The following is a 22,169-nucleotide window of genomic DNA, read 5'->3' on the forward strand; positions in this document are numbered from 1 at the left end:
AAATATTGAAGGGCATTTTTTTTTAAGATTGTGGCTGATTTGTATCTTCTCTTCATTTACCTGACATAACTTGATAACTTTTAACACCCTTGTACAACAAAAATTGATCAGATTTCCATTTTACATTCCCAATAGGCTCACCAGGTGCTCTCACCAGCTCGAGGCCAAGAACTGCACACAGCAAGTTTGCATTTGGAATGTAACACAGAGCTCAAAAGAGAATTTCTTTTTAGTTGAGAAGCTCAATTAAAAGAACCCACTTGGGGATATGAAGAAGGGGGAGAAAAGGTATAATACTGACGCTTGCTTTAAGGGAAAACATATCGGCAAATGTAGTCTGAAAGTGTCTGACAGTCTCTTCAAAGATTTTCCATACAAATTCAAATTACTAGTATGAATCATTGAAGCTTCGTTCTGGTGATTCAGATATCGTTTGATCTCTCCCTGGTTGTAAGCAGCATCACAATCTATCCTAAGCTGACTTGTAACCACCTTTCACGGGTTAAGGGGTATGAAGGGTTACACAACCAAGGCTGGCAGATGGAGTTATTATGTGGAAAAGCCATGATCCAATTGAATGACTGTCCAGATGTGTAGCTGCCTATTGTCTGTGCATTCTGATGGTGTGAAGTTTTGATTTGTGGGTGCAGAGTGCTGGTCACTTGACCATTTATGGAAGAGCCCTACTTGGACCTTGAGAAGTCAGCTGGACTGGAAAGGCCAAAGCATCAAAGTCCTTATCCAGATGTTCATACATTAATTAAGAACAATGGTAAGACACTTCGCCCCTCAAACCTGCTCCGTCAAATAATAAGATTGTGGCCATAACTCCACATTCTGTCCTGTCCTTAATAAGCAATACATCATGTCAAGTCTCTTCAAAAGCTTGTATACTTCCAATCAGATCATCACCCATTCCTGTAAGCTCCAATGGATGCAGGTCTAACCTGTCCAGCCTTTCCTCCAACACTCTACAAAACTCCCTTCTCTGAATGTTTCTGATACGTTGGTATCTTTCCTGAAATGCAGAAGCCAAAACTATGCACAGTATCCCAGATATGGTCTCACCAATGTCCTGTCAATTGTGTAGCTGTTTCAAAATGCCACAACTTTCATATTCAAGTGATGGCTAACAAGTCCCCAGGTCCTGATAAAGCTTATCTGAGACCAGAAAACAAATGGCTACTGTGTTAGATGCATTGGATTGAATTTTTTGACATTCACTCGATTCTGGAAAGGTCCCATTAAGATTGGAAAGTGGCGAACGTCATTCGTCTATTCAGAAGCGAAAGAGACCATGAAACAGGCAACTATAGTCCAATTAGCTTAACATTGTCCTAGCAAAAAATGCTGGAGTCAATTGTCAAGAAGGCTATAATGGGCCACTTCAAAAATTTCAAGCACTTGGGTAGAGTCAATGTAGTTTCTTTCTTTCTTCTCTTGAAAAACCCCTTAAAATCTCAAATGTTAAGATTTCAGCTTCTGGTTGGCAAATGTGTTGGAACAGTTGCAGAGACTTGAATACTTCAGATGATGTTCTTATCTGGATTGCTGCTTCAACGTTCATCACATACCCAGGGTAACAGTATTGTTTGTAGTACTCTACATTGCTTTGTGTTCTGTTTGTAAGGCTCAACCTGCCTGAGTTAATTATGATGGTAGCTATTCCCTTCGTTTTGCTCTGTATTTACTATTGTCTGTGCATGCTGCAATATGATAAGTTAAAAGATTTTTTTTCTAACCCTAACCTTGGCTCTTTGAATGAACTGTTCAGTGGCTCCAAGCTGTCTAATTGCTACACAAATGCAGGATGAGCAGCAATTTTTCCCAACTCCGTATTGGGAAGGCTGTTGTCAGAGTTCATGGTCCCTGGCACAAAATACATCCTCTTGCAACTGGCTCCATCCCTTTTGCAAGCAACTGCCTGTGGCTGGACCATTTCGGTCTCCCATTTGACAGTGAGATGCGGCTTTGTTCACAAATTCATCTTCCTTCAGCTCATCTGCTGCGGATAGCCTCATCTGTGATTTTGTTGCCCCTAGATTTCCCTATTCTGGATTTCTGTCCAGCTTCCCATCTTACTTCCTAAATTAACTTGAACTCATCCAAAAAAATGCTGGCCATGTTCTAACTTGCATCAAGGCTCATTCACCCATTGTCACTGTGCGACTGATGCACATGGACTCACAGCCTATTGTCATCTCCAGTATTAAATCTCTCAATCTTATTTCCAAATGATGTCTTGGCCTGAACCCTTCTCTCCACCCCTCCACCCCCTCAACCCCTCCTCAGTCTCCATCAGCTCTACAACCATTATCCCCTGTAAGATATGCAACCTATATTTGAACTAAAATAATTGAAATCTCTGTCACTGATGAAATGTGAAGCATGCGATGCTCGGGAGATTGGTGTCTGAAGATGGAACAGCATGGCATGTCAACAGAACTACGGAAAGTTGTGAATAGCTTCAGCCCTGGAAGGATTAGACCATTCAGAATAGCCCTAAGGATTAGTTTATCTGAGCTTTGAATTTCTACGCAGAACTTTGAGTCAGTTTAACACTTCTAAAATAGAATGACACAGTGCTACATCTGAAAATAACACAATTTAAAAGTGCTGTAATAATTTTGTCACTGTGATAGAAATTCTGTTTCTCGTGATTCATTTTCAGTACCATTTGGGGAAAAATAACACTTTTTAACCTGATGACAGGTTAACCTGTGCTTGGTGGTTTTGCATCGACTCTGTCAGTCTTAGGTGCCGCCCAGTGTCTATGATTGCATTTACTTAGCATCAGTCCCTGCCTACGGCCCAACTTGTGTCCAAATGCCTGTACACGCATCAGTTTCCACATGAATGCTGATGACACCCAGTTCTACCTCAATACCATACCTCAACTTGTCTGCTGTCTCTAATTTGTCAGACTCTTTGTCCGACATCCAGTACTGGATGAACGGCAACTTCCTTCATTAGCTTTAGCCTTCTCAAAAGTCATTTGTCTTTGGCTCCATCACAAACTTTGTTTGGTAACCGGTGGCTCCAATCCGTGTCTCCAGTATTGCCTGAGGTTGAACTAAACTGGTCACAATCTTGGTTACATATTTAGATTGAGGTAAGTCTCTGACGACTTATTTGTGCCATCACTTTAGCAGCCACTTTTCACCTTCTTGTAATAATGCTGAACTGCATGTCCGCCTCATCTCAACTGCTGCTAAACTCCTTGGTGTCTTTTGATTTGACTGTTCCAAAACACTCCAAGCACACTTCCTGTGCTCCACTCTTTCTAAACCTAAAGTAGTTCAAAGCTCTTAACTAAATGCACGTCAAGAGCTGTTCATCCATCATTCTTCTGCTTGCCTACATACATTGACTTTGGTTTAGTGATATCTCAAGTTTAAACTCTTCTTGCCAGTTTTCAAATCTGTAATCGTGCTCCCACTCTATCTTGGTAACCTCTTCCTGTCTCTCAACTTCCCAAGATACTTGTACTCCACTAGATATAACCTATGATCAGATTAGTATTGACAGACCTGCTTTTGCTTATTTGGGGTCCAAGTTTTAAAATTATAATTTTAAAATAATACCGATAGGCCGTGGCCTACCCGTACATGGGTGAAATTGAGATATAAGGAAGGGAAAATCACCTTGTTGGGATTGTATTATAGCCCCCTCATTAGTCAGTGAGAAATTGAGAAGCAAATATATAAGGTGAGCTCCAACATAGAACATAGAACATTACAGCACAGTACAGGCCCTTTGGCCCTCGATGTTGTGCCGACCTGTCACACCGATATCAAGCCCATCTAAACTACACTATTCCATGTACGTCCATATGCTTGTCCAACGACGACTTAAATGTACCTAAAGTTGGCGAATCTACTACCGTTGCAGGCAAAGCGTTCCATTCCCTTACTACTCTCTGAGTAAAGAAACTACTTCTGTCATCTGTCCTATATCTTTCACCCCTCGATTTAAAGCTATGCCCCCTCTGCTCGCCGTCACCATCCTAGGAAAAAGGCTCTCCCTATCCACCCTATCTAACCCTCTGATTATTTTATATGTTTCAATTAAGTCACCTCTCAACCACCTTCTCTCTAATGAAAACAGCCTCAAGTCCCTCAGCCTTTCCTCGTAAGACCTTCCCTCCATACCAAGCAACATCCTAGTAAATCTCCTCTGAACCCTTTCCAAAGCTTCCACATCCTTCTTATAATGCGGTGACCAGAACTGTACACAGTACTCCAAGTGCAGCCGCACCAGAGTTTTGTGCAGCTTCGCCATAACCTCTTGGTTCCGGAACTCGATCCCTCTCTTAATAAAAGCTAAAACACTGTATGCCTTCTTAACAGCCCTGTCAACCTGGGTGGCAACTTTCAACGATCTGTGTACATGGACACCGAGATCTCTCTGCTCATCTACACTGCTAAGAATCTTACCATTAGCCCTGTACTTTGCCTTCCGGTTACTCCTACCAAAGTGCATCACCTCACACTTGTCTGCATTAAACTCCATTTGCCGCCTCTCAGCCCAGCTCTGCAGCTTATCTATGTCTCTCTGCAACCTACAGCATCCTTTGTCACTATCCACAACTCCACCGACCTTAGTGTCGTCTGCAAATTTACTAACCCATCCTTTTATGCCCTCATCCAGGTCATTTATAAAAATGACAAACAGCAGTGGACCCAACACCGACCCTTGCGGTACACCACTAGTAACTGGTCTCCAGGATGAACATTTCCCATCAACTACCACCCTCTGTCTTCTTTCAGCAAGCCAATTTCCGATCCAAACTGCTATATCTCACACAATTCCATTCCTCCGCATTTTGTACAATAGCCTATTGTGGGGAACCTTATCGAACGCCTTGCTGAAATCCATATACACCACATCAACCGGTTTACTCTCATCTACCTGTTTGGCCACCTTCTCAAAGAACTCAATCAGGTTTGTGAGGCACGACCTTTCCTTCACAAAACCGTGCTGACTACCCCTAATCAATTTATTCTTTTCTAGATGATTATAAATCCTATTCCTTTATAACCTTTTCCAACACTTACCCAACAAGTGAGGTAAGGCTCACTGGTCTATAATTACCAGGGTTGTCTCTACGCCCCTTCTTGAACAGGGGAACCACATTTGCTATCCTCCAGTCATCTGGCACTATTCCTGTAGACAATGACGTGTTAAAGATCAATGCCAAAGGCTCGGCAATCTCCTCCCTGGTTTCCCAGAGGATCCGAGGATAAATCTCATCCGGCCCAGGGGACTTATCTATCTTCACCTTCTGAAAGATTTCTAGTACCTCTTCCGTGTGAATCTCAATCCCACCTAGTCTAGTAGCCTGTATCTCAGTATTCTCCTTGACAACATTGTCGTTTTCTAGAGTGAGTACTGTTGAAAAATATTCATTTAGCGCTTCCCCTATCTCCTCTGACTCCACACACAACTTACCACTACTATCCTTGATTGGGCCTAATCTTACTTTCGTCATTCTTTTGTTCCTTAAATACCTATAGAAAGCCTGAGGGTTTACCCTAATCCTACCCGCCAACAACTTCTCATGTCTCCTCCTGGCTCTTCTGAGCTCTCTCTTTAGGACTTTCCTGGCTACCTCGTAGCCCTCAAGCACCCTAACTGAGCCTTCACATCTCATCCTAACATAAGCCACCTTCTTCCTCTTGACCAGAGATTCCACCTCCTTCGTAAACCACGGCTCCCGCACTCTACAGCCTCCTCCCTGCCTGACAGGTACATACTTATCTAGGACACACAGGAGCTTTTCCTTGAATAAGCTCCATGTTTCTAATGTGCCCATCCCCTGCAGTTTCCTTCCCCATTCTGTGCTCCCTAAATCTTGCCTAATTTCGTTGTAACAATAATAGGGTGGCAACGGTAGGGGGTGTTAATTTTCCAAACATAGACTGGGATTGAATTTGAATTTGTTAGGGGTGTACGAGGAAACCTTTTTCTTATGCAATATGTGGATGTACCTACTAGAGGACGAGGAGCAAAGCTTGACGTTCTGTTGTGACATTAGACAGGGCAAATGACTGATGTGTAAGCGGGGTGGGGGGGCTCTTTGGAGCACGTGCTGATAATTCTCAGTGTTAAAGTAGTAATGGAAAAGGAGAGGCCCGATCTTAAAGTTGTAAATTGGATGAAGTGCAATTTTGATGATGTTAGGCAAGAACCTTGAAAAGTTGCTTGATGAGGCTGTTGGCAGGCAAAGGGACACCTGGCAAGTGTGACGCCCTGAAAATTGAGATAAGAAGAGTTAAGAGACAGTATGTTCCTGTAAGTGTAAATGACAAGGCTGGTTAGTGTAGGGAATGCTGAATGCCGAGACAAATTGACGTTCTGGGCAAGATAAAGGAGGAGGCGTTTATCAGGAAGAGACAGCTGAGATCGAGTCAATCCTAAGGGGAGTAGGAGTGTACACAAAAGGGAAATTGGGAGGGCAGAAAGGGTCATGAGATAACTTTGATGAAGGCATTATGGGCAAAAGAGTAACTAGGGAGAGAATAGGGCCCTTTAAAGATCAACATGGCTACCTATGCGTGGAACCACAGGAGATGAGTGAGGGTCTGTACTTGCTGTGGAGAAAAGCTATGGAACTTGGGGAGATAAATCCTGATATCTTGAAGTGTCCATATTACAGAAGAGGTGCTGGAGGTCTTAAAATGCATCAATGTAGATAAATCCCTAAGACGTGATCAGGTATTTCCCAGCACTCAGTAGAAAGCGAGGTAAGTGGCAGCTGGGCCTCTTGCTGAGATATTTGTATCATCGATAGCCACAGGTGAGGCGCTGGAAGACTGGAGGTTGCCTGACGTGGTGCCATTATTTTAAAAAGGCTGTAAGGAAAAGCCAGGGAAATATAGACTGGTGAGCTTTACGTAAGCGGTAGATGAGTTGTGGAAGGGGATTCCGAGGGGCAAGATTTACATACGTTTGGGAAGGCAGGGACTGACTAGGGATAATCAGCATGGCTTTGTGCCTGGGAAATTGTAGTAGTAGAGTTTACGAATTGTGATGCCATGTGCGGGACATTGATTAGGCCACTTTAACAGTACTGTGTACAATTCTGATCTCACCAACTGACTTGATTGAGTTTTTTTGAAGAGGAAACAAGGAATATTGATGAAGGCAGAGTGGTAGACATTATCTATGTGGACTTCAGCAAAGTGTTTGACAAGGTTCCCAGTGGTAGACTCATTAAGTGAGGTTACATGGGATCTGGAGGAGCTAGCCAATTGGATGCAAAATTGACTTGAAGTTGGGAGACAGAAAGTGGCAGTAGAGGGTTGCTTTTGGGACTGGAGGCCTTTGACCAGTGGTGTGCCAGAAGGATCAATGCTGGATCCACTGCTTTCGGGCATTGATATCAAAGTTTTGAATGTGAATATAAGGGGCATGGTTAGTAGGTTTGCAGATAACACTAAAATTGGCGGTGTAGTGGACAATGAAGAAGGTTACTTCAGCGTACAACGGGACCTTAACCTGATGAGCCAATGGGCCAAGGAGTGGCAGATAGTGTTTAATTTAGATAAATGTGAGGAGTTGCTTTATTCCTTCAGTAAGGCAAACAGGGGCAGAACTTGTACACTTAATGGTAAGCTCCTGGGGAGTGTTGCTGAATAAAGAGACCTGAGGGTGCAGTTGCATAGTTCTTTCTACCTGTGACTCCACTTTCACAGGGTGGTGAAGAAGGTGTTTAGCACACTTGCCTTCGTTAGTTATAACATGGAGTTTACAAATTGGGATGGCATGTACAGGACATTGAGGCCACTTAAACAGTACTGTGTACAATTCTACCCTTTTAATAGGATGGCTGTTGTTAAATTTACAAAGATGTCACTGGTACTGGAGGGGTTAAGCTATAGGGTGGGGCGAATACACTAGCACCTTTTGCCCTGGAGTGTTGGAGGCTATGGGGGCTCCTTTGTCGAGGTTTATAAAATCATGAGGGGCATGAATAGGGTGAATGTGGCCAAGGTCTTTCCCCCAGGGTAGGGGAGCACAAACTGGCGGGCATAGGTTTAAAGTGAGACAGGAAAGATTTAAAAGGAACCTGAGGGACAACTTTTTCATGTAGAGAGTGGTATATAGATGGAATGAGCTGCTGAAGGAAGTGGTGGAGGCTGGTACAATTACAACATTTAAAAGGCATCTGGATGGGTCGATGAATAGGAAGGGTTTAGAAGGAAATGGTCTACATGCTGGCAAATAAGATTCGATCACATTTGGATATCTGGTTGGTGCAGACAAGTTGGACCAAAGGGTCTGCTTCCGTGCTGTATGACTCTATGTTGGTCTTCTGGGTTTACTTTTTAATGATACTAACTTTTTTTTTAAAAAAGTGAATTCAAATTTTCTGTTTGCCTCAGTGATCCAGGTTCAAATAATCCCTTTGAAAAAGGAACTCATTTAAGACCTGCAGTTGTGCTGTTTCCCACTTGTCACAAGTAATTAGCTCTTTCCTGATGAGACTGGCTCAAGCCAAGAGCTTACTGTTTATACTTAATGAAGCGAGCTTAGTCCTGTCGCAAAGCCAGCAAACTTACTCAGGTCTACTACGTCTGCCTCAGCAACAAATAAATATACACTGGGAATCTCAGCTATACTTTGAATTTTTCCCATTAATTTGTCTTGGCTTGGAAGCCTACATATTATATCAAATTGTTGGATAGGAATGTGAAGGTAGTAATAAACGCACCAACGCATTTATATCTGATCATCTTCGAATACGGTTGAGACATGTCTTGGTTGATCATCCTCCTCTGAAGTGCCCTAAGAGGCTTTACTATGTTAAAGGTTCTTGGTACAGTGCCAAATTGCTCCCCATCAGGAGACTCCAGTATAGGTTACAACCATTTCATTGTTTTTTTTCAAGGTATGTTTGGACAACCAGTGATAGAATTATTTTACTGTACCCTGGGGAAAAACCCACAAATTCCCCACACACTCTCTTACACTGTCATGTATTGAATTTTAAAACGATCAATATACAATTGTCTGTTAAGCCAATGTTGTGTACTTATTCCCCACAGTACATACATCAGGGTGATCCACTCATTTCAAGGCCAGCTAGGGACAGGCAACAGTCTTTCATCAGTGATGCCGCCTTCATTTTTAAAATGTGAGCATAATGGGGAGATTGAAGACAGAGCAGGGCATGCTGTTTTGAAGAAGAAGAGGAGGAGAGAAAGGCTCTTGGGCAAAGATTATATCCACTGAGGGTCTTGAGGTAGCAATTCTTTTCCTTCAGCTAGAGCAAAGAGGAATACATGAGACACATTTGTGATGGTAAAACAGTCGCAAACGTCAGAAATACGCAAAATGTTGTGGCCACAACTGCCGGACAAAGATCACATTGCCTGTGGCTCTCAATGTGAATGTGACTCTGAATTTTTAGACATCTGCTTCCTTTCAAGCTGCTGGAATTATCTGTAAGCAACCTTTATAAGTTTGCAGAGCTTTGCTGCAGAAGGGAGATAACAGCTAATTCTCCATATATTCTGCTGTGAGGAAGATCCCAGGGTGCTGCAAAGATGTACAGAGTGTTGTACTCTCATTTAACTAATGTGATAGACTATAATGTAGGGAAGTGTTCGTTTTTTTTTAAACTTTTGATTATAAGAATAGAAAATCTGAATAAATTTCAGCACGGCATGAAATTTGCAAAAGGAACACAGAAGTTAACATGCACTTAGAGCAAACAATCCCAAAGCAAAATGGCATGTTGGCCTTCATTTTCAATGGGTTTCAAGCATGGGAAGAAATTAATCATGATATTTGTACAGATCTTTGAGATCTGTGCCGTACACAGTTTTTGTCTCTCTCTTCCAGGAAGGTTAGGCTGGCATCATGGACAGAAAGGCATAGATTAATTACATTGGTACCTGGATTGAAGGGATTGTCCTGTGATGAGGGGATAAATTAACTTGGTCCACATTCCCTGTCATTTTAAAGAAGGCGAGGTGATCTAATTGAAACGTGCAAGATTCAGAAGGAGCTTGATCAGATGGACACTGAGCCAAAAACAGAAACTCAACATGCCTGGCAGAGAGAAAGCAAAATTGACTGACATTCTGCACAAGGGTCAATTGATTTGATACATTAACTGAACATTTGTTTCATATTTCTAGCGTCTGCAGTTTTATGTTTGACTTTAGACTCTGAGCAGCTGTTTCACTAAGCTGTGCAGTCTAGAACATTGGATGGTGTGTTGACATGGGAATATAATAGTATGTATCACTGGTTAACATGGACAATGCCTGGACTGCCTTGCAGCAGCACTGCAGTATTCGGTGGAGCCGATATCAAGATTTGCATAATGCTACACGACTTGGACCATCGTGGGAACAGCCTTTATCTCTAGCTATCGGGTAAGAAGTAAGGAGGAGGAGGTGGTGAAAGGGGAAGTGCAACAGCAAGTGGAGGAACTGAAAGAGAAGCTGCCGTGTCGCCCAACCCCTCTTCGACTTTGATCCCAATGATAGAAATAACAAGCAGTTCCACTGACCTCAATCATATGAGGAGGCTGTGGAAGGTCCTGGTGGGTGACCTCATGTAGTTCTGGTTCAAGCAGGCCCATTGCCGGTTCCTGTTATCGTGGTCTGTGCTAGTTGGCAGGGCCACAATAATGGGACAGAATGATTTTCAGTCTGAGAAGTTAAGGGAAACCTCTAATCTATAGAGTTGCTGCCATGCTCTTGGGGAAATTAGCATTCCTGCTAATGTATTCGAAAACGGATAGGCTGGTTCAAGATACTTGAGAAGCGCCTTTTTGAACAGTGTTAGCCACAGTATGTGAGATCTTTGAATTGTTTCATGCAATCCATCTTTGTCCTTGCTGCAATACTGTACCTCTGCCATTAACCTTTCTGTTACTTCCATTGCTCCCTAGACCTGGAGACCTCCCACTGCTGACTTCCAGTGCATTGTCTGATAACCTCAGTGCATGTCACCTTCCATGTTCAGCCACTTCTCAACGTATCATTGTGCAGTGATGTCTGTTGCCAAAATTCCCGCCATTTCTTCTAGCCACAAAACTGTTTCCCTTCTGAGAATTACAGCCTGTCTTTAAGTACTTGTGATATCCCGTTCCCTGTTGATGTGTAGTCAGTGAACAGTGCAAATTAGTGCTGATTTTAGTAGCAGTTATGTAAAGCAGCATGTACCACTGTTCAACATGTGTTGCAGGATGCTGAACTGGCGTGGATTAATCACCCACTGTGATTCCTATTGTTGACTGTATTTAATTGTGTTCAGATGGTGAGAATTAATTGGTACTTGAGTTTGGGAAATGCTTCTTTAGAAATTATATCTGTCTCTGTAAGAGCTTTTAAATGTACAAGTGTGACCGCAATTCTATTTCTCACCTCTTTGCTTTCTAGATTAAAACACCAACACCTTTCACAAGGTTAATAAAATTACATCCTTCTTTCTGATCACAAGTTCTTGTATGCACTGCTTCTAACTGTTCTAGTCAAAAAGACCTCAACCGTTTTTGAAAATTAGTTGGTCATCAGCAAGCAAACAGCTGCCTCTGGCATGAGGGTCAGTAAGCAAATGTTTAAACTAATTGGCAGAACGATCAAAGGTAAGCAAGATTATTTTTTAAGCCATGAGTTGATGTGATAGGAAAGTACGTAAGAATTACCAGCAGATTTCAGTGCTGAATTACAGAAAGGATTCGTAGATCCCTGCGACTAGAAAATATTTACGGGGTTGAGTGGGACTACATGGTAGATCTTTCAGAAAGCTAGCACAGAAGCAGTGGGCTGAATGACCTGCTTGTGTGTAGTGTGGTTCTGTGAAGATACGTGTATGGCTCAATTTCCAACTTTAAAGCCTGAATTAAGAACATTGCACTTTTGATACTGTGAAAGCATAAATCTAATATAAATACAAGACATTTTAGAAAAATTCTTCCTAAGAATATATGTAAACAGCTATTTCCTGTAGGGATGGCCTAGAACAGTGTGAAATAACATTCATTTTTATATTGGCTTTTAAGCAGAAGTATTAGCACCCCGCTCCACTTGGAAAGCCTGACATGTTTTACTGCCTCCTATCTTGATCAGACAGACCTTACAAACACCAAATATGTGTGATGTTGATACCCAATATAACTATTGGCAGTGACCTCCTTCTCTCTCATGCTCTGAGTGTATTTAATCACTAAATTACTACCCTTTCCATATGACACATGCAGACTTTTACTGCCGCAATAAGTAGACCTAATTACTGGACACTTCAAGCACGTATTATGGCAGCATATTAAAGTAATGTTTATACCTGTATCTGGCTCTGTGTAATTAAATGGACATTCTGACTGTTTAATCATTCTGCAAGTGTGTGGCCATAAATTGATTTTAATAATGCCACTTAACGACCAGCAACAAGGACTGGGTATGGAGATTCCGAATGGTGCACAAGCACAACAGTGCAACAAGTTCCTCAGTCAGTCCAAGCCGTAATCAAAAGGGATTGGATGGAAGTGCTCAAGGACATGTTTTCAACAAGGATAAGAATGTGGGAAGGTGGCTTCCGTTGAAGGCAAGAATACAATCAGAGGTGGAGAGTAAGTGTGGGTGAAGAAGTCCCAAACAAACAACTCCATCCAAAGCTCAATTATCTACAGTACCCTGCCCTATTTTGAACAGAACTGCCTGGACACTGGCCTTATCAGTCACCTACATGTCTCCTGGAATTCTGCCAAACACTCAAGATGAAGAGTGCAATCGTCTTCACTTCGAAGGACAAACAAGAAGGTTCTTTTGAATGTAGGAAGTGAAACAGGCTTTCCATTCAGCGAGCCCTACCGATAACTGTTGAAGTAGGTGACCAGAAGATTTATGAATGGACCTAAAAGTATTGTTCAGGGCACAATGGAGAAATCACCCGTTATTCTTTGCAATGTTGTGGATCACTTGCACCCATCTGAGAGGATATACTGGACCTTAACTGAAGGTCTCGCCTGAAAATGGTTCAATCTGATTGTCCCATAGCAACCCAAAGCCTACATGCTGCAGAAATTGGTGCTTCTCAATAAAACCACAGTGGACTGTAAAGTGTTCTGATTGAGCACACAGGTCCACTTGCCAGTTTGAGACATTTAAAGCACCTGTGAAAAGTAGCAAGACACAACATTAATATCGCCGCCTCAGTAGCAAAATAACATGGAGTGAAGACACACGACAGCTTCCACTTGACATTCAAGTGGATCCAAGACTATGTATCTTGATTTCTGAAATGACTGTGAATTGTTCAAATGCCATGTGTAGTTGGCACAAAGTGTGTGTACATTGTAAGGAATGTGACATCACTCAGAAGGGATGTAATTTTTACAGTGACTGTAATAAACCAAACTTTAGCCTGCTTGATTGATCCATTAGAAGAATTGACTTCTGCTATTGGTCAGAATTGAAGGAAGTGGAGAGGAAAAAAGAAATGTTTGTGATTCTAGTTGGGTGTGTCCTGTGCATGCATGGACAGTTTCACCCAGAGCCTAGTGTCGCAATGGAGGCAGGGGATATGAGCGTGCAGAGGCTGTCACTGCCCCTTCCCCACCTGTTCACTGAAACAATAGCATGTGAATAAATCACTGTTGACAAAGTGCCAAAAGGGAATAAAATAGACATTCTCAGGGATCAACCAGCACTGCTGTTCCTGCATTCAACTTAGTCCATACAAGGAGCCAAGACAGAATGGGAGAGCAAACAGCTAGGTTGCTTTAACATGAAAGAGCAGTGAAGCAGTCTGCACGTGCAGTGATGATACTGTGCACGGAACACATTTATGTGAAAAGTGGACACTGTGAAGCCTAACGTGGCCAGCTGACGTCACTTGCCCTGTGTGCATGCATGGGAGCCCATGATCATTTTGGTGCTGAGAGTAATTACTCCATGTTGAAACTTTGAGAGGGCTACTGGTTATTAAAATAGTTTTAGAACAATTTGCTTGAGCCATATCTTACGTTCTTTATTTCAGAAGTTAGTGCACAAACAACATTTTCTGGCAAATAAGACAAAATATAACCATTTTTGGATTGCTGTATATTCTTTAAAGTGGGTAGTTATATTTTAGCCTTGTCCAAAACAGCCGTGATAAATTTGGTGAGCCTCTGTTTGCTATCACACCTAGTAGTACACAGATCGTAACTTGAAGCCTGGATTGAAAAGAAGTCTTTAAAGTCCTAGTCAAGCCTTGTCCTTTCATTAAAACATGCACAATTTGCACTGCTACGGACTCTAGCCAATTGGTTTAAAAGGTGGGGAAATTGCCCAGAATGGAAGCCACCAGGATTTTTACTCCCTGGGTTTTATGGAATTACACAGGAGTTTGCAGCAGAGACCATTCAGCCTACTGGTGTTTATGCTCCACACAAGCATTCTTCCCCCAGTTACCATCACGTGACGAAAATAGCCTTTAGTTTAAGTCCAAGTTTTGATGTTTGACGAGCCCTCTGGCACTTGGGAACTGAGGGAAGGCCGGGATAGATTTTCCTCTGTGTTAATCAGTGACCTTCCTATGAAGAATTACACTTGTGAACTTGCATCCTGATGACTGAAGATTCTAGACTTACAGTTTCAGATTATTAGTCTGGGATTTCAGTCAATATCATTTTAGCTCCTGTTTATTTGCATTTTACAGATAACATTCCATTTGATCCTGTTGTTCCAGAGCTGCTGCTGACGCAGAGATTGTTTGATTGCTGGCATTGTGACAGAATTGCTTACAAGGGCTGTCAATATTGGGATAACATTTCAATATTTAAAAAAAATTCTTATTACAGTACAGAGGTAATAGGAACTGCAGATGCTGGAGAAGGTGTACAAGGTTACAAGGTGTAGAGCTGGATGAACACAGCAGGCCAAGCAGGAAGGTTGACGTTTCGGGCCTAGACCCTTCACTGGAAATCTGATGAAGGGTCTAGGCCTGAAACGTCAGCCTTCCTGCTCCTCTGATGCTGACTGGCCTGCTGTGTTCACCCAGCTCTACATCTTGTTATCTCCCAGTACAGTAGTCTTCTCATACTTCACTTGAGGTTCTTGCTGATCCTCTGAATTGGCCTGGCAAGCCATTCTGTTCAAGTGGACTGAACAATGCTCAGCAATGCTCACAATCCATGCAAGAGTAAGCAAAATGAGGGGAAAAAAAAGGAGCCACATCCGCTCTGGCAGGTGAATGCAAAAGATCTAACAGCAGTAAAGATCTTGTGTGTTATCCCCCAGTGTCCTGACCAATATTTATCCCTCGGATAACCTCACAAAAGTGGAACTAACGGATCATTATCACACTGCTCTGTGTGTGTCCAAATTGGCTGGTGTGTTTCCTATTGTTACAACAGAGAATGTGCTTCAGAATTACTCCATTAATTGTGAAGAGCTTAAAGATGTCCTGAGGTTATGAAGGCAAGTGTTTCTTCTCACATGATGCTGGATTATTTTTATTCACTGCTGTTTATTTCTGCTGAAACCAATATAATCAACATTAGCAGTTGAGCTGAGATCCAGATTTAAAATGAATTAACTTGTTACAGAAGTAAATTAAGTTGGACATGCGCAGCTTAAGTACAGAGAAAGCAGTAAGCACTGTGATAACAAGGTGTCGTGCTGGATGAACACAGCAGGCCAAGCAAAGATTGTCGGATGTAAATCTGAGTATCAGAGGAGCAGGACAGCTGACGCTGTGGGTATGGACCCCTCTGTTCTCTTAAAGCTTCACCCTCCCCTTTACGCCACAGCATCTGTTTAAAAGTCTGAGACTAACCCAGTATGTGTTATTTCATCTTGGACCACCCTGCTTCCCATGTTTTCTGTGATTCAGTCTCCTTCTCCACTGCATCTCCCCCTTCCCCACCCCCCCAACTCCCCTCTCCCTCTGTACGTCACAGACTGCATTTGTATTAGTTTTGAACTGCACTGAATCAATGTGGAGGAACTCTGGTTATTTATAAATTGATTGAGTCAGAAGTAAGTGTTATATACACACCATCAAAAAGATGGCATTTTCTCATGGGGGTAAAGCACACCTCTAGGAGCCGTACACGTTACCGCAAGCTGTCATTTTAGCCTTTCTCGTTATCATAGTGCTCCTGAAATATTAGCCCAGAGAATCTGAGTTTGAAATATTTTCAGAATTTAAAGTTAGTTTGAAAGACCATCTAGGAATTATGAACATCACGTTGCCCAAGGTGAAGTTGTCATAAAAACGCTGACCGGTTTACTAATATCTTTTGAGAGCAAGACACTAGATTTCTTAACCTGGTTGGGACTCAGTTTAGATACAGCCCCATACTATTGGCATTGACTTGTCAGTGATTGCTAAAGCTGTTTAATGTGAAACTGAGTTGCATCAAACTAGATAAACGAAAGGTGAACAAAAAAACACTGGTCTTGCTACTAATGCCCCTCGCCCAAGAATGAATTGTAAATAAGCCTCAACACACTAGGTAATTGGTGTTTTCATGAACCTAAGTTGTATTAAATTGACCATAACTGTTCCATTTAGCTTTTACTGTATGGAGTATACATCACTCGCTGAGGCCCAAAACTAACAGCAACCACATTCTTTTGTTTATTCCTCTACCTAGAAACAGAAGATGTATTTCTGTATTAAAGTGCAAACAGCAACTCTCTTAACGTTATATAGTGTCTTTAATGCAGTAAAAGATCAAGTCTTTCACAGTTACCTAAAAGAAGGTGATATTCTTGATCCAATTAGATCTATTATTGATCCAAGATGGCAGCGGGGTAGGACACTTCAGGCGGACCTTTGTGGGCTTCATCTGTTCCTTTCTTTTCTTTTTTTTCTTCTCTTCCGTCTTTTTCTCTTCTCTCAGCGGCCTGGAGCAAAGATGGTTACTGGTTGGGAACTGGTGGTGCCTGGTCAGACGATGTGGAAGCCCTTTTTATAGAAAGGCCATAATGTCTCTCCTTTTAGCATTTATTTTTTATTTTCCTGACTTGCATCACATTACAGATATATGCACTATAACTTTTTTTTTGGACCAAAGATGGTGCTGTGTGTTGGCAACATTGTATATTTTTCATTGCCCTGCTGTTCTTATGTAACCTGAGTTCAAACAACAATAAACCTAATTCTAATGTTTGGACAGGTGCCGAGAAGATTGTCGGATGTAAATCTGAAGGAGCCCCTTTAAAGGAAGAGAGAGCAGTAAAGACAGGGAAATTTTACAGCTTCGGGCCAAAGAACTAAAGCTAATGGTAGGCAAGAAGGTTGGGGAGGAATGAAGTGGAGATCTCTGGCTTCAAGGGCCGGAGTTGCAGAGATAGGATGGGACCTCAAAGGGATTTGAACACAGGGATAAGTATTTTAAATATTAAGATATTGAAAAATGAGGCATCTGTGTAGGTCACTGTGCACATGAGTGGTGGGTGAACAGGCCAATCACACTGGATTGCTGTAAAGATCAGAATGGATCAGGATGGGGAACCAGTGGAGTTTTTATAACAGTATGTCAGTTTTACTGTTATGAGCTTTCTGCTCCCAAATTGATGGACATTTGGACAAACTGTATTGGATAAGCTGAAGTTTGAGTGTGGAATGTAGAGCATTGAAATAGTCCAACCGAGAGAATGCAAATAAATCTGCAACACTGGTACGGAATGTGGAATTTGAGATTGCATAATTTTGATTTCAATATTTTTATCTATACGTTGCTTTCTGATTTTACACTGGACATCAATAACTCATTCCCTTCATACTGACATCATGTTGGTATACTGCCCAAGAAGAGTGACATCCACCATCGCAATGCGGAGCGAAATAAATTTGCTTCCCAGAATAAGTCTCAATCACTGGTTTCACAAAGAGGCCAGGTACATTCCAAGATGCCCTGAACCTAATCAAATCGCTGCAGTATTGTTGTTTTCATAATGTTCCCTCAGGCCATGCTCCAACAGTAATTAGTGAGCGGTAAGCTACATTAGTGGAAGCTATGATAATAAAATGTGAGGCTGGATGAAGACAGCAGGCCGAGCAGCATCTCAGGAGCACAAAAGCTGACGTTTCGGGCCTAGACCCTTCATCAGAGGAAGTATAGTGGAAGCTATACTTGGTTATCTGATTCTTTGTTATTAAAAGTGAAAGAAATGAACAGAATGATAGTTTTTGCTCTGGAAATGAAATGGCCCATTTATTCACTGTTAGCTTGGCCCATCTGGTCAGAGAAGTCATGGGGTCATGCCCCTGCAATAACATTACGGTTACTCTGAGGGCAGAATCCTCCAGTCCCAGAGGGAGTCAGGGAGGAGGGTATACCATTTGAGAGGGTAGTGTGTACCCCATCCCTGACACCTTGCCTTTACCTCCTGAAGTAAGTTCTAGGCAGGAAGAGATGTAGCTGATCTTCCTATAAGGTCCCTGATTTGAAGTCACTTAAATGTCCAATTAATAGCATAATAATATTGAGGACACCAAGAGATGCCCTACTGAGCTTCTAAAAACAAACATCTATGATTTGTTTTTCAGTCACCTGAACACACACACACAGATTTCCAAGCTGTTGCTGGGAATAACCAGCTGTGAGATGGTCTGCCAATGAGCAGCCCTCCTGGATGGACAATGTGTAACTGTTTTTTGGATTTGTTGGGGGAGGAAGTGCTCAATCAGCAGTCTTTGGTGTCTGAGATCGATGGACTTGCCCTCCCCAGAGGCCTATGAGAAGCAGTGCCTGCCCTTGCTTCTGATCCCCTGCTGCCCTCTCCCTGTGACCTTTAACCCCAGAGATAATTTTGCCCTGCTGAAAGTTGCCTACCTTTGGCCTGGACTTTGGTTGAATTCCTAGCAGTGTCCGTGGCCTGCTCAGTTGCCTAGCTGAGCACAGGAGCTACCAGGTTCTAATTAGCGACTAGAAAGGATTTGGGCTCCTAATTCTGAGCGAAGGCCAATCCTTGACATTGGAAATGCCTGATGGGTGAAAGATCTGGAGGGGCCTATGTTTAAAAGTCAGAACACTATTCGATGCATTTTCAGGCAGTGTACAAGACTGACTTTCCCTCCCCAGGCTTGTGGTGACAACTTGAACTTGACATCAATCATTGCATGTCAAATTTTGAAGACTCCACTCAAAAATTTGAACGCACAACCTTGGCTCGACATTCCAGTGCTATATTGAGGGGATACTACATTCTACTATTCTGATGCTATAGTCTGATGAAAATTCTATTTATTTGCTCCGATAACTGAAAACAAAAATTGGCAGATTTTTTTTTCAGAAAACAGTTGGGAACTCTTGGCCTCCTTGTCAACATTATTAGCCAATGAAAATCAAGCCAGTGTTAATTTAACTTTGTCAGTTGACTGGCACAAATCTTCATTAAAATATGAATTAATGGTGTTCTGCCTATCGAGCTGTTGGGTAGCTACGACTTAAAAGTTAATTCTGCAATAACTCATTTGAAGGAAAAAAATCTGTGAATAATCAATGATCAACTGAGCGTTTCCAGACAATGTGACACATTCGAAACTGTGCAAGTGAAGGAGGAAAGAAATGAAAAGATTTGTTTGTAGTCAGTGTTGTCAGGAATGCTCCATCTGAAAAGGCAGGGGAAGCTGCTTTTAGAAATACTTTTTAAGGGGGAATTGGACGGCTCTTTAAATTCCCTACTCTTTACGGGGTTACGAGCAAACAGCAGGAATGTAGACCCGCTTCTCATTTAAAAAGAAATGACCATCTATACGATATGTTTCGACAACTCTGGTTCCTGAACTCAAGAATCTAGGATGTGTGGAACTTCACAAAACTCAGTACATAATCTGGGTGTTCAAAAAACAATTAGGTAGGACGTGCGATGAGTTGATGTCAAGTTCAAGTTGTCACAAGCTTGGGGATGGAAGTTAGATGAAACCTCGATTTAATGATGAGATTTTGTGGAATACTCCATAGGAAACAAGTGATTGCATCAAGGAAGACACAGGACTATGAGGAGGTAGTAGTGTCTAAATACAAGACACTGACACAATAGCTCCTCTTTGTGCTGTAACTTTCTATAGCTCTGAAGCTGTAGATGTAAACATAGGCTATTTGACTTGGAAAATCAATGGAAAGCTAGAGGACAATGACTGAATGAATGTAAGTAAATTATGAAACTGATGATAGCTGATATCCAGGACAAATGGCTGGCTAGCATTTTACTGATGAAATATTTTGCCTACAAAAGAAAGAACAACATCTACCTGGAATCAAGAATGCAGCAAAAGAAGTGTAACAGCTGAGAGAATCCTATCTTGATATCTGATCATTTGGTTTTCTAATGGTTTCCCTTATTGAGATATAGTCCTGGCCTCTTAAGAGAGAAAGTTTAAAGCAGGTCAATATTGATGTGCTATCTGGCAGATGAGCAACAGTTTGAAATCCGCTTCACTCGCCTCTTCTTGTTTTATAGGTCAAGAGATGGAGGCCTGTCGTTCAGAGACAGAGAATTTCTGCAGCTTGAAGGATGAGGAAGATGTGGTGTGGGAGAATGTGGAATGTAACCGGCACGTTCTCAGCCGGTACATCAATCCAGCCAAACTTACGCCATACCTTCGGCAATGCAAGGTTATTGACGAGCAGGATGAAGATGAGGTGCTCAACTCACACATGCTGCAGTCCAAAATTAACAGATCAAGTAATTGAGTTTCAATTTTTATTGAGTTACAGCAGTCACAATCTTTACAAAAGTCATGTGTTCCTATAGTTTACAAGCACCAGGGACCCAGAATCGATTTCACCTTTGGGCGACTATCTGTATGGAGTTTGCACGTTCTCTCTGTGTCTGTGTGGCTTTCTTCCCACAGTCCACAAAGTATACAAGTTAGGTGAATTGGCCATGCTAAATTGTCTTGTGGGGACCAGGGATGTGCAAACTAGCTGGATCAGCCATGGGAAATGCAGGGCTACAAGGATCACGTAGGGGGCTCAGTCTTGGTGGGATCCACTTTATAGGTCAGTGCAGAAGGTCCAACTAGCCTCTTTTTGTGCTTTGTAGGGTTTTTTATAGTTCTGATTCTAGTCCACATGATCAGTGTGCTCTGAGAGTACCGTTAGGTATGGAGTTCCTGTGACGATGAAGACATGGTGATGATTCCAAACTAAGTTCCTGGTGTGAGTTAGAGAGGAGTTAGGAATTGATGGTGTTCCCGTATACCACTTGTCCTCGCTTTGCTGCTTTACAGAGTTTCTGATGTCAGGCGGTTCTGCTGAAGGATCCTTAGAGTATCTGCCTTGCTTGACAGTTAATTACACTTTTTGCTACATGTGTTGTATCTCATTTTCCTAACAAACCTCTGTCTCATGGCTTCCTCTCAAGTTAAGAGATTGCTGCAATAGCAGAAGGCCTTTACAGTATGCTTTCCTTCTATCTGTGGCTTTCAGCAGACTAAATGGACCGTCCCCCACCATTCCAATCCCTTACTATTTGGCTAGGTTCTATGTCGGCCATTGTGTGCTCTGTGGAAAGGTTTCCTTAAGAATAGTGACCGGCCACACAGATTTTGAGAGCCACAGTGCTGCTCTTAAACAGACGGAGAGCTACCTGGGCAACAATCACATCGACAACTCTTTTCCTTAGAGTGCAGATTTCTGAAGTGTGTTTGAACCTGACATATCAGAAACCTATAGGACAATTCTGCCGAAATGTGGAAAGACTCCTAAACTCTGGGACAACAGGTATGAAAATCCAGGAAAATATGGATTCATAAATGTGCATTGAATTGAAGAATTCATTCCTATCAAAGCAACATTGAGTGCTGGCAGCCTGTGTTACCACTGATTCCAGCAACTGTAAGTCTGCCTTCCAGAATTCAGTGCAGCTCACTCCTGCTTGTAAATATCAGAGAAATGGCAATCCATCAATATTACAGACGATTGTTTGTTTTGCTACTTCTTTGTCGCCAAAGTAGTAAATATGGAATTCAGCATCACAACGGAGTAATGAAACCATCAGGAGATATAAGGGGAAGCTAGATCATGGTATCAAGATGTGCTGGTAGGAGTAGATAAAGATGAGGTGGGAAGACAGTCGTGTGGAGCAAACCGACCACCGAAATCAACCAAGCCAAAAGGCACGTGGTGCAGACATGATGCATGCATTTGATAAGGTTCCCCGTGGCAGGCTGATGGAGAAAGTGAAGTCACATGGGGTCCAGGGTGT

At 42.2% G+C, this 22,169-nt stretch overlaps 1 protein-coding gene across 3 annotated transcripts in view; it reads left to right on the plus strand.

Annotated features, from left to right (window-relative positions):
- The window catches only part of card11 (caspase recruitment domain family, member 11), a 370,578-nt gene that overhangs the window by 200,983 nt on the left and 147,426 nt on the right, over positions 1 to 22,169 (plus strand). For 2 of the 3 annotated variants that reach the window (XM_048552326.2, XM_048552327.2), the window contains one exon: positions 20,421 to 20,645. In XM_048552326.2, the coding sequence (XP_048408283.2) occupies positions 20,421 to 20,645 (225 nt within the window). Of the gene's footprint in view, positions 1 to 15,634; positions 15,704 to 20,420; positions 20,646 to 22,169 lie in introns of those variants that run through there. The other variant, XM_048552328.2, reaches the window with a different exon arrangement.

The sequence above is a fragment of the Stegostoma tigrinum genome, chromosome 23 (genome assembly GCF_030684315.1).
Source record: "Stegostoma tigrinum isolate sSteTig4 chromosome 23, sSteTig4.hap1, whole genome shotgun sequence".
NCBI lineage: Eukaryota > Metazoa > Chordata > Chondrichthyes > Orectolobiformes > Stegostomatidae > Stegostoma > Stegostoma tigrinum.